Source organism: Phycodurus eques, chromosome 16 (genome assembly GCF_024500275.1).
Source record: "Phycodurus eques isolate BA_2022a chromosome 16, UOR_Pequ_1.1, whole genome shotgun sequence".
Taxonomy (NCBI): domain Eukaryota; kingdom Metazoa; phylum Chordata; class Actinopteri; order Syngnathiformes; family Syngnathidae; genus Phycodurus; species Phycodurus eques.
The window spans coordinates 17,498,525-17,512,023 of record NC_084540.1 but is presented as its reverse complement, the minus strand read 5'-3'; the positions used below and the strand labels follow the sequence as shown (position 1 = coordinate 17,512,023).

At 43.3% G+C, this 13,499-nt stretch overlaps 1 protein-coding gene across 3 annotated transcripts in view; it reads right to left on the bottom strand.

Annotated features, from left to right (window-relative positions):
• Nucleotides 1-2,810: 2,810 nt before the first annotated feature.
• Nucleotides 2,811-13,499, bottom strand: part of olfm2a (olfactomedin 2a) — a 57,650-nt gene continuing 46,961 nt past the window's right edge. For all 3 annotated transcript variants that reach the window (XM_061701462.1, XM_061701460.1, XM_061701461.1), the window contains exons 3-6: nt 10,452-10,607; nt 7,853-8,072; nt 7,252-7,358; nt 2,811-3,920 (exon numbers count right to left, since the gene is read on the bottom strand). In XM_061701462.1, the coding sequence (XP_061557446.1) occupies nt 3,246-3,920; nt 7,252-7,358; nt 7,853-8,072; nt 10,452-10,607 (1,158 nt within the window). In that variant the 3' untranslated portion in view covers nt 2,811-3,245. The remainder of the gene's footprint in view (nt 3,921-7,251; nt 7,359-7,852; nt 8,073-10,451; nt 10,608-13,499) is intronic.

Genomic DNA, 13,499 nt, shown 5'->3' with positions numbered 1-13,499 from the left:
CAACACAGTAAGCGATGAGTTACGGCCCGAACGTAATTGGAAGCCTAAAACACAATTTAAGAGACAATTAACGAGAGGGTTTCTCAGTGGAGTTAATTGATTTAAAATTACCCCCTTCTTCTCTGACCCATTACTCCATCTGCACTCTGCAGCTTGAGCTTAAATTTAGCCATAAAATGTGGAGCTATAAAACTCACAAGGCACTTTGGGCGATGTAGTTGACATAGGAGGTTGGTGGTGGGTTTGTCCATGTTTGATACAAAGGAGCGGGGTGGGTTTGGAACTCTGCACTATAATAGGTATCATTTTTGCACAGTTGAGTTTTACGGGGTACCCTAACTTTTCAGCCTAGGGATGTTGACATACAGTCATTGTTTTTTTAAAGAGGACAACTTGACAGTCAGCCGCCAAGCATAATGTTTCTCTATAACTATAATTCCATATCTATATCGTACAGAATGAAGAGAATAAGAGCAACTGCACTGTTGAATGCATGTGGAATCTGCCAGAACCAGCTGTACATGCTGAGATAATTGCGTTCCCATTGAAATGAACCGAAAGGAAAGCCGTGTGACTAAAGTGATATTCGTGCAGTAGTCCTTTGAACTAGTATATAAACCCCTCTGCATTGTAGCTCTCGCCCAAGTCGTAAGTGGGTGATGCAAGCATAGGCGCGAGCAGCCGACCTTGATGCCATTCGTCACGCCGCTGATCTTTATTGTAAAATCACAACACGGCTAATGCTCCGCTTTGCGGGTGACGCAGGCCATGTTTACACTGTCAGCAGCAACCCATTTTGATGGGAAAAAGTTGTGAACGTGTCTTTTTCCTACGCGAAGCCACTAAGCAATTTGTAGTATCAGCAAGAATTCTGACTTGCAAAAAAGTGGTCATGAAAATATGTGATTAGAAAAATTTGTCATATCAATTCCTCATTCATGTACATTCATATACGCCGCCGAAGAACATACAATTTGAAAAAAGGTCTCTAAACTGCATCAAATGTTGTGAAAGTAGTAAGCATTCAACACGTCTTAAGCTTTTTCTTGGACTTTTTTTGGTGCTAGCTTACCACAGTAGAGTACCTACCATTGATGGCAAAAAAGGTCAAAAGTGGGATGTAGTTGTAGCCAAGCAATGAAAGTCTATTATCATGAGGATTATGGCCCAGCTCCTGAAGGTCTGCAAGTGGCAAATATTGTCAGTAATTGCTACAAGTCCAGTAATTGCCGCCAAAACCAAAACTAGAGCAATTTATTAGCTTGTAATTTTGCTGCATCGACCTGTACATTAAATAGCAACACTCATCTTAAATGCAATTTTAGATTACATGATAAAGAACTGAATCAACGCAAATATCTAGAACACTTTTTTTTTTTTTTTTTTTTTGCTATTAGTATCATCTCCATCACTATTTATACAAGCCATCTGTTCCCATGTATTGTTTGAGCTGTTCTATTGTGCTTTAAATGTCACGTCTCTATTGCACTTTATTGACAGAAAGGCCATCCACGATGAATGGGATCGCCATGGTTACATGCAGCAGCTCCTCGGAAGCTCAGAGATGGGCTGCGCCTTCACTTGCCTTATAAATAATTGAGCGGGATAAAAATGACATCACTGCGAGACTCTATGTCTGATGCCAAAGGATAGCCGATACGTGAAACGTCTGCAGCGTTTTCCTATGATGGGTTTTCTTTTCGTGTCGAAGTACTTGACGAGACATTTGCTGGACTGGAGCTGACAAGCAACACAAACTGTGAGCGATATTGCAAGCTCTTAGCACCAGATTCTTTGTTTTCACTCATACTTCACCTTGAGAAAAATATAAGTGGCAATTTCAACACGAAGGTTACTGCACAAAACTCAAATATATCTGTAGCTCCACATTTTTTAGGTCATTCTGGTGCATGCTACATCACTAAGAAGTGAATTGTCTGAAAAAGTATCACTTTATGATGTTTTATCGCCTTACCTTTTGTTTTCATTGACGTTGCATTCAAGGGTATTGGGGATTAACTTCACTTTTTCACAAGTCTACATGTATGATTTTCCTTCATTCAGTGTTGTTCTTACTATAACTTTTCTGGAAATGCTTTCTTCTGCCTTTTGTTTGGCCGATGTGCTAAAATGGCCTAACTGTGAAGGGGTCAGGGTTTGCTTTGGCATGTGCTTGACAACCTCTGACTTTTTGTAGACAACAACTTTTGCAAAATTGCTGCAGGTATGGATATAAGTTAGCTCCCATGTGGACATGAACTTACCCTGTTGCTGTGCCTCAGCTGTGGATGATGCAGTATCATACGCCACAGTCTCCATTTTGCTGCTTTTCTTGCCACAGTCTGCTCTAGGATGAAATGTGTGTTGTTATTGTGACCACCGGTAATTGTTTGTTAGCGTGTCTCCTTCTGACTTGATGCATTCAATGCGGCGTGGCCTTCACGGTTTCCCGCGGTGCTATTTTGAAGCAGAAAAGCGACAACCTTGAGGACTACATCGTGGGGTGCTCCATTGGATCCGACCTAGCCTCATACCTGTGCCTTACAGGTCACATTTGTCAATTGAGTGTAAATATTTAAGCACAGTTTTAATTTTTAAACTGTGTACATTGGCCTCCAATAATATCAAATATACTGTACTTTTTTAGTGAACACTTAGTTCTACGTTAGTCATGATGAAAATAGGCTGTATACATGCTACATTCGAGCGTCCGTTGATAAATAAGCAAAATAATTGCAGACGACGCCCAGTGGAGTAAGGCCGACGTGTGAAGTTATTTACATGCAATTTTCTTTAATGCATTCCGTCAATGTAAACACAGCCATATCTGATATGTTACTTGAAATGAAAATAGAAGTATGGACATGGAAATATACAATCAAAGATTCAAATACAGGTATTAAATCAAAATTGGCCACTTGAACTTGCAGAGTAAATTCAGTCTTATACTTATCCAAATTAATTTACTTTACAAGATGAGAGTGACAAAGACTTGCCAAGGTCATAACTGTTAAAGACGGATATTTATTTCTCATCACAATTAAAATGGACCATGCTTACTCATCACAGAAAGAAAACGAAAGAGAAATGCTGTAATTTCATTACCGACCTAATTGTGTTTTTCACGATGGGAATAATAGCACTCTTTGAAGATTTGATACAAAAATGCCTGTTAATGCTTAAATCACCCCCCGTCCCCCAAACATTGTATACAGCATTAAATGTGTCCAGTCTAATTTGAGCTCTCAATCCCCAGAAGTCTTAATGACCTGGAAAAGTGTAACGTTGTAGAGCACCTGATGCCCATTGTTCCAGGTGTAGAGGACCCTCTCCCTGGGGTTGTAGTCCATCATGGAGATATGGGAGTACTGATTGTGGAAGGGGATGTCTGTGTACTCGTAGCTAGAGGTGTTGGTGTAGTAGGCAAAGTAGATCTTGGCGCCGGCCAGGTGAGAATTGGTGACATAGAGCGTGCTGCAGATCATGAAGGACTCTCCGGCGCTTCGCTTGGGGAAGCCGGTGTCCCACGTTTGCAGCACCTCCAGAGTCTGCGGTTCCAGGCGGCTGATGACGATATTCCCAGCTTTGGGGATGGTGGTGTAGACCGCCCACAGGCCATTCTCGTCGGCCATCAGGTCGATGTCGGAAGAGCCGCCCCAGGAGTAGGGGAAGGTGTTGTTGTAGCCGGCTCCGCTCAGACTGCGCTGCACCAGGACGCTCCGGGACCGAAAGTGATACTTGATAATGATGTTGCTCTGGTACTTGTTATAGTACAGAGAGCCGTTGTAGACCACGTGGCCAGTGCCTGCCCAAGGGTGTGGGAGGAGGTGCTGCACAAAGTTCTGGCCCTTCATGAAGTCACTCATGGTGCGGTACTCCAAGACCCGACGCCCCTTGAAGTAACCATCCATGGACCACACCTGCCACAAGGAAGATAGTGAAGGTTACTTTAAGGAAGCGCTTTTGGTTATTTTCAATTGCTTAACTAAAAATAATTGACAAACACTAAATTCCCATTATTAGCGGGGCACAGGGACCGAGCCCTGCTGCAAATAACCAAAACCGAGTTGTTGATGCCCCCCAAAATGTTTATTGGTCTATGTTAATAGTTGAAAACAGTGGCGGCTGGTCAGTCGGGTGCCGCCCTGCCGCTCACCTGAGTCACCTTGAGTAAGAAATAATAATAATAATGAAAATTAAAGTTAAATACTATAATCAAAATACTATAAAAAATAGCATGCAGTTATGGATGGGTAAAACTGATTCGTTTATCTCTGTTGTCTCATTTTATTACGCACTTCCGATTTTGGGCGCTAAGATGTTCGCCATACAATCTTGTTAAATGTCTGACATTTGCCGTAGCTTCGCTTTAATGCAAAAGATTGGGCAAAGGTAGGGCGTTGATTTTTGCTGCCATTTTCCTTCCCAGTACCATAAATGGCGCCGCGTCAGCTGACGTCATTTCCAGTCCGGCTATTGCTGATTGGCTACTGGTTCCTGCTGCAGAGTTGCAGACGCTGGAAAATGGCGGTAGAGACTTTAAGTAACTCCTTGAAGTCGATTAAACATCTTTCGAGAGGAGAACATACCAGCAGGAGGGCAATGTTAAAAAACGTGGCACGGCCAATGTCAGGTTCTGAGCTTGCATGGGTAAGAACAGGTCTGATGGATTTATGGACCTAATCACAAGCTATAGAAAGAGTAAAGACCCAAGCACAATACATAACAAAATTGGCGTTTTACAGCTGATGACGGGATAATGTCGATATCAGTCATCAAATTCAACATGAGAGAATATTTGCAACAAAAGCTTGAACGTGAAATACTGTATCATGTCTTTCAGAATCAGAATCTTTGTAGTGTGTTCAATTGAATATAGGCTGAAAAGGATTTCCAAATCATTGTATGTTTTAGACATCCCAACTAATACCTATATGCACCGCCCCATGCTGAACGTGCGTTGATCTGCGTTGGCGTGTAGGACGGAAGACGTCACTGCACTTTGCAGTCAAGCGCTTGTGGGGCACCGTGCCCTCCCCCGTCCACACTTAACAGACAATCGATCAATTTAGCAGCTGTGTCGTCTTCCTGAAGGGTTCTCAGCAGCATTGGCCCACTGACACGGCCCCACTCGCCGGCAGCGCCTCTCGGCTCATCCTCCCGATGCGTCCGTCGAGACAGAGTTCATCTATTAATTGATTTAATTAAATAGTACACTCCACGTAGATGTTGATTTTGTACTTAACACAGCGAGGAGGGAGGGCTTTGCTAAGATTGTTTTCCCACCCTGGTGCAAGAGTGGGCACTTTGCTTGTAATACGAGTTCGAGTGGGAGCGGTGGAGGTGGCGTGAGGAGCAGCAGTTGGCTTTTGGGATACGCGCAATGATGGCGCCTTAAACATCCTCGGCCTTCCAAACGAGTCTCAGGGGCTCTGCAAGGGGAAGGCGCTGAGCTTACCTTTATACTGCTATTTCAATACAATTCTGCTCCTTATTTCAATGCAATATCAGCTCGGGCCGAGTACCGATAACTTGCAATTGCACCGGATCAACTGATGCGAACATACGAGACCGCAATGACCTCCCATCCTTTAAACCACTCCTCAAAACGCACCTGTTCCCCACCACTTTCATCACCTTGCTATTGTCTCAATTCCCTACTTACTTATTTATGTCCTTCTCTAATTTCATGTTATTTATTCCTATGAATGTGTGTTTTACTTGCTTGTTTTCCCCCCTGTGGGAAACGTTTTGTAATTTTTCCCTCTGTTCTTAACCTAGCCAATTAGCCACTTTGGAGGTTCTACTCTATGTGAACGACATTGTCCTTGAAGAAAATTGCCGAAAGCTATGAGATATTGTTATGGGCTAATGTAAACTCCTACCAAATTAATATTACCACTAAACTATATGCAGCAGTTGGCCGAGTAACTCCCCCAAAATTTAAATATTCAACTAAACCATTGTTTTTGTACAAAACCCTACTACATTCCCGTGAGGACAGGCTCCAAACGCAACCATCATGATTTTTGCTCAGTCTGAATATGGAATTCAAGCCCAGATCTCCCTCCTCCGACCACAAATGGACTGCGAGAAACCCGATATCGTCTCTCAATTATTTGAAGCCACTTTCTATATCACGTGTCCAGGGGAAGGCTTGCTAATTACCTTGGCCATTTCGAAAACTCTAGCGCAAACAACTCATTTATCCCTCCATTCATGACGATGAAGTGATTTATTAGCGGGAGCTGCAGAGGCGAAGGAGCGAAGGGAGGAGGTAAATGGATCCATTCGTGATGATCAGATTTCAGAGGAACATTTCTGATACAGTTCCACTGGAAGTGAAGCTACAACTTCGGCACTTTTCATTGGGAATGAATGAGAATGAACTTCCCATGTACAGTGGTGCCTGGAGTTTAATTTGTTCATACTTTATAAAAACATACAGTAATTACATAATTAAATTGAATTTGACTTCAAAACAGTATTGTACATGGAGATGGTTAATATTAGTTGCTCTTCGCAGAGGATAAACAATAGATGCCTGTGAGTACTGTTATGTTGTCTGCCTACATGTGTTGCTGCACCATTTGTCTTCTAATAATCTGTTGCTTGAAGGCTGATAACACCGCAATGTTGTTGCTATCCGTTAGCAATGAGTTCATGGAGTTTCCCATTATGTATTAGCATTAAGCTAGGCACAAGAGTCATTCCTAAGGCAACGTTTTTGGGTTGTTTTAAATACACAATTTGTAATTCTCTATGTTTTATGTTTAGTTTGTCAGTCACCTTGACCTGGGAGTGGCAACAAATAGCGTGAAGCCTGTTTTTCGAAGAAATGTTGACTAATTCTATCAGCCAAACTGCTACTTGTGGTGAAGTGAGTTGAGTCACTGCCACCATACAGGGCCACCATATCATGAATTTGTCATGGTATAAAATTGATCATCTATCATAAATTTGTGCTCGCAAAGTCAAAGCAAAAACTTGTCCGAAGGACGACTCGTATCTCGAAAAACTCATAAGTCGGGTCAGTCATATGTCAAGGCACCACTGCATTCAAAGTTGCACAATATGTAGATTACCATCAACTCCGTTCAATATTCATTGAGAATTCCAAGACTTCTGCTGGAGCTAAACTCATGTGATCGCCATAGACTCCCCATTTTATATGTTCCTTGTCGTTGCCTTTGGATTCCTGCTCCACTTCGTCCTCTATACTTGCTCACTTGTAGGGATTAGGACACTCACTCGGTTGTCGGAGCTGGGGATCATCGTATCTGTCATCCAGGAGCCGAACCTGGACCCCGACGCGCGGACCGTGATGGGATTACTGACGCCGGTGAGCTTCCCGCAGCCTGCAGGTCAAAGAAGAGATAAAGGGAGGAAGGTATGAATATTAATAGATGTCCGCATGTACACACATGCTGGATCCTGCATTCTACTTTCATATTGGGGGGGAGGAAACTGTGATTTGTGCTGTTCCAGTGATTGTATTATACATGGTTACAGCATATGGTCCTTTTAGTTTCAGCTTCATCAGCTCTTATTTGTTTTATTCTGTTAAATCATCAGTTTAGCCATGTGAAAACACAATAAATTATTCATTCTGGCATTCTAGGAAAGCGTTTCCTAATTTAGGTTGATCATTTATGAGGGCGACCAGGGTTTAAATGTTGTACTGCAGAACGTTTGTCTGTTTATGATGTTCGTTTAATCAATAATTTAATTCTGCCTCGCGCCGGTCACAATAATTGCCTATAGGCACACAAGTGCTCTAATAGAATTGGATGGGTTGCGATTAAGAATTCATTGAGCGCACACCAGCAGTCATTTGCTGGCGAGAACGTACCCAGCTTCTGAATGCAGGAGTGGAGGCGCGTCTCCAGCAGCAGGACCCTCTGGCGCAGCTCCTCGTAATCGTAGGCGCCCATCTCCTCTTGGATGGCCATCAGCACAAAGGACAAATTTCTCACCTCCTCGCGGAGGCGCAAGATCATCTTGGTGTCCGATTTGTATTGCTCCAGCACGGGCAGGCGACGGAGAAGCTCGGCCACCTTGCCTTTCAAATCCTAAACAGTCAGCAGAGAAGGGATGGGAAGACAAGTAATGCCGCTCCATCTGTTTAGCTTCAAAACTCTTACTGTGCCTTTGTATTTTCTTTCATGGGTCTGGTTCAACTCACAATATTTACCTATTTTGAGTCTTTTGTTCCAGCTTGCCCGAAACTCCGCTTCCGGGCTCATGTCTATTTTTTTTGTCGTCTTTAATACAGCTAAAGATACAGTTGCTAAAAAAGACAATGACCATTTTTTTTTCAAGCTGGCCATGTTTCCCTTGAAGTCTTCTGGTGTCTACCAGGGGAGGCCAGCCTCACAATGATCTAGGATCTGACCAGCTACAGGTAATCTATTTTATTCCATCCATCCATCCATCATCCGTCCCAGCAGCCCTTTCACCCACCTATTCATCCGCCCATCCGCCTACGACCCATCCATGGAGCCACACATGATTTTCCACTTTTGTACATGATTGTGTACCATCAGTATGATTGATTGAAGAAGAGCGCTACCACTGTGTGCTCGATGTGACTCATCAGGTGTTCAGAATGGGAAAGCAGTGGGAGAGCTTTGGAAGCCATAGATCACGAGAGAACTAGGCCTCTCGATAAAATATGCTCGCCACAGGGGGGACGGGGGCTGTGCCACCCTCTCTCTCTTGTTGGGGTTTATCTTAAATCTTGTGATGGAGCCGCTCTCAGTCCTGTGGCATCATGTCGTAAATCTCACCCCCCTCCCTTTACACCTTCCTCCCTCCTTTTCAAGATCCCGTTAATCTCCCACGCCGCAACTTGGAGCTGAGCGCAGCCATCAGTCAACTTGGTCAAATGCGCAGACCCCCCCCCCCCCCCCCCTCTCCCTCCTCTTTATGTTGTTTTGCATTGAGAAAGCTGGGATGCAACGTTTTGGTTTGGCGCACGTTTGAATCCTCTCAGCCTCGACTAATGATCAGGCTCATTTCACACAGCGACATTCACGCATGTCCCCGTGGTAGCGCACGCTTTTCATTTATTCTTTAATCTAACTATTATATGCTTCATCTCATATCTCAACAGTGTGACGAATGAATTTGGAGCCGGCGAGAGACAGGAAGACAAAGGGCCCGACAGACAATCGCAGCATGCGTTCGCTTGTAAGGAGATAAGGTGGAAATGGATGGCAACAAGGGTACGTAAGACACAATCTATGGTGGAATGTCTCAAGTCCTGCAACCCCTGACATTGAACAAAATGAATAGAATTGTTGGGGAAAATATGAATCGGAAACAGTTTAGAAGGATTTGATTTTGTGGGCCTTTTTGTGACTTTTCTGCAACATCCATCCATCCATCCATCCATTTTCAACACCACTTATCCTGGTTAGGGTCACGGGGCGCTGGAGCCTATCCCAGCTGACTTCGGGCGAACGGCTGACTACACCCTGAACTGGTCGCCAGTCAGTCGCAGGGCACATATAGACACGGACAACCATTCGCACCGTCACTGAGTGGGAACTGAACCCACGCTGCCCGCGCCAAAGTCAGGCGAGTGTACCACTACACCATCAGTGACGTTTTCTGCAACAGTTAACCAAAGTTAAAGTTGACTTTCGTCGGTTTTTAACTTAACAATTTTTCATACGCATTTAGGAATCACCTCACTAAATAATTTGATGATTAATTAATTATAAATAATACAAGTAAAAATGGGAATGCGATACAATTTCACGTATTTAAGTTTTTTTATTTTTAAATGTCATTGAAGAATAATCTCACCCATCAATCAAATGCGGCCCTTGAGCGAAAACGTTTGCCTGCCCATGACGCCTGCTACGTGAATCATTGCGCATTAGTCACCAAAGTAACAACAGGCTGTTTTATTCGGCTTTATTTTTAGGGATGGTTCTTTTATTTAGTTTTTTTTCTGAAATCCAACCAGCATCTGGGAATGGATGTTTGGTCAACCTCAGAGATGTTTGTATGATCCCTGTTCACACAGACCTGCGAAAACGACGCTGGGATATGCATCCAAGGCCAGTAGTTGGTAATGTTGGATTAGTGTCATAACAAATATACACTTTACTGGGGAAGTATTATAAACACAGACTACAATGACGCTACGTACTGTCACAGTCCTTCGTTTCCACAAACAATCTTTTTTCAGAATTTACATGAAACGTTAAACATTTCCATCGAAGGGCTCCAAAAAGCAACAAAAAAGAAAGAAACACGGAAGGGGAGCCGCTCTTAATAATTCAACAGGGCCATTCAGAACTTTAAATTAAGTTTGTGTTGCTTTGAGTCATACAAAACTTTATTGACTGTGAAATGACATGAAGCAATTGTGGCGAGAACACACACACATGCACACACACACACCCACAGTGCAGCGGAGGTGGTGCGTAGCCAAGTACCTGATAGCCTTTTGGATTGAGACTGCGGGGGTTGTCCGAGGCCACCTTCAGCCTCCCATCCACCGCTTTCATCAGGCCTTCGGTCTCCCTCACGTACTGGAGGTCTCTGTTGGTCCGCAGATCCAGCACCTCCATGGACTGACTTATATTCTGCACCTGGTAACAACAGCACAAGGGCACGCATGGAGCACGTTCGTCCACATTGTCGAAACTGAGCATTGGTATTGTACTGGAGCTCGGATTGTGCAGGTGCACCGGATGACTGTACTGTCGTATAAGTGACATTGAAAGACATAAACTCATAATGCGATGATGTCTATATACAGCAGGAAGGTACTGACATCCTGTCTCTGCAGTTGTTTGACTCCTGATCGCATCTGCTCTGATTCTGTGTGGATAAGCGTGTCTTTAGTGCAAGGAGATCATTTCAAATTGAAGGTCAGTTAACTTTCCTGTGAGTCAGACGGCAATTTGAATGGTGACCCTTCTCCTTATCTGATCAATATTTGGCATTGGTGCTCGTCTGTTGTTTAAGACTGAGGATGTGCTGAGAAAGAGTGCATTTTTGGCAGGCGTGTATTGACGAAGGGATTTTTTGTTTTTTTTCTTCCTTTTCGGGCTGCTTAATTATTACTGCATTAACCTCGATTGAACTACTTGCCCCATCTCGTGCCTCTGATTTCATATGCAAGAAATCATCACGCCTGAGGAAAAACGACCAATCCGAGACGTAAGGTGTGACTCACAAGGTGTCAATCATTTGTCGCACACTTATCGCGGACTCACGCTGACTTGTTACCTTGTTACCCACAGAAAAGCATCCAGTTCGTAATGGGGTGTTACTACAACACTAAATATTATGATTTTTAATTTTTTTAATTTTTTGTGAGGTGTGGTGGTTTCTTTTACATCAAATTAGAAGCACAAGATGGCATAAATAACCAGTGCAACTGGGAACCATCTTAAATTGTGAGAAAAGCACAATCACAGCTCCAGGCTGCCCTTAAATGGTAGCCATTTTGTCCGTAAAGTTTCAAATGAAAACAAATACATCTTTTTATCTACTCGTGCATGTGTAACCCGTAAATTTGCTAATTAAAAAAAACCTAAACATTATCATTAAACACAGACAATACTGTATAACAATACCCACAGGCATGTACTGTATTCTTTATCCTCTGCGAAGAATGACTCATACTACAAATGTTACTGCGCTTTTGGAGTCAGATACGATTCGGACACTGCATGTAATAATAACGAACGCACCGCGTACAGAATGAATCTCATGTCCACTCTCAGGCTGCTTCTTATTGATTCCCCATTCAGCTCAGCACTAAGTTTAATCCTCTAATGCCGGCATCCCACTCTGCTGCTGCATAACCAGCCTACTGTCACACCCCCTCAACAGAGAGAGCTCATTTGAACCAACGCTTCGTGTTTTCTTCTCGGCGAATCGAGGCGCTCACGTGTCTTTACTGTATCGCCACGCAAATAAAAATGGCTCACTCACGCAGACAGGCGCTGCTCCAAACTCCTCCGAATTGCACGCAGGGTTTATTTCGTTCTTTAGCCAACATTCCCAACTCTCCAAGGTCGTCGTTTGGCATCGAGTCTGTTGCTCCAGATGCCTCGTTCGCTTCCCCGCGCTCGGCCCACTCAGTGACTGTGTCCAGCCTACTGTTCTCTGCACCCATGTCTTCTCCCACATGCTCCATCAAAACATGTTCTTTTCCCTATTGGAAATGTTGATTTCATAAAGAAACTAGAATGAAACCAAACTTTTTTGGAGGGGTTTTGACTTTTATTCATTTTCTTTTTATCATGATCTGTGTTTTTGTTGACTTTGTTTTAATTTGGTTTAGTTTTTGTTTCATGTTTTATCATGTTCCCCCTGTGTCCCTTTTTCATGTCATGTCTACTCGTTGTGTTTTCGTCTCCACCTGTTCTCGTCAGCCCTGCTCCTTGTGTCTGCCAATCACCACCTGCCTTGTATGCTGTCACCCGAGTCAGCGTGATTAACCTTTTCTTTGGCTTTTCGGTGACACATATTTCAAAATACTCAACAAGGACAAGTAGACTCACTGTGAGTTTGCCTACAATGTCACCATACTCATTGTCCCATGTTATCAAATTGGAGGCAGTGTTTTGCTCTTTTTACATTTTTGCATGACGCTAATCACCTCCGCATGGCGCCTTTTGTCATCAAAGTCACAGCAGTGCTTTATTGTTTTCAATTAAAAAAAAAAAACATCAACAGTGGTTAGTTTCTTTGTACACGTGCGCGGCCGTTGATGAAATCTTTTTAGTTAATGACATTTTAATGACGTTGACAGTTAGTTCAGTGAATAAAGATTTTATGATGGCGACAGTTCGACCAATGAGCTTCCATTTGTTTCTTGAGGGGACATATAAAACCAAGCAGTGGTTGACCCGCTGCTAGTTAATACATGCTAGCGTATCATAGACAAGAACTGATTTAATTGAGGACTGTATTGTTGTTCAAGCAGCTTTGTCTTATAGTGGTTAGCACGTCTGGCTCTCAGTCTAGAGTTTCTGAGTTTTCATCTCTGCAGTTAGCAAGTACTAGGTATAGGGAGTTTACTGCCTCATTATTACAGAAAAAGTCCAATATTTCAGTTGTGATAAATGATTGGGCCGGGAAAAGAAATGCTGAATTAACTGTGCATTTTATTTTGATTGCATGTGCCTCAACATCCACAAAATCAAACTGATTTGACAGGAGTAAAGAAAGAAAAAGTGGAAAAGCTGGTGGAGGAGGAGGAAGCAGAAATTCAACAAGTGCAGTATAAGCACCTGCGCTAACTCTTCTGCAAACATACAATAAGTCATCTCAGGCTTATCTTGTGCTCTAATGAGCTTTTCCACACATTGACCCGCATCACACCATGAAATTCATCCAGTGTATTGACTCCATCATTCATCCAACCATCCGTCCGTTCGTTCGTTCGTTCGTCCGTCCGTCCGTCCGTCCGTCCGTCATCTTGTCAAACACAAGGCCTGCGGGCCAAAAGCCGGTCCGCGAGGGGG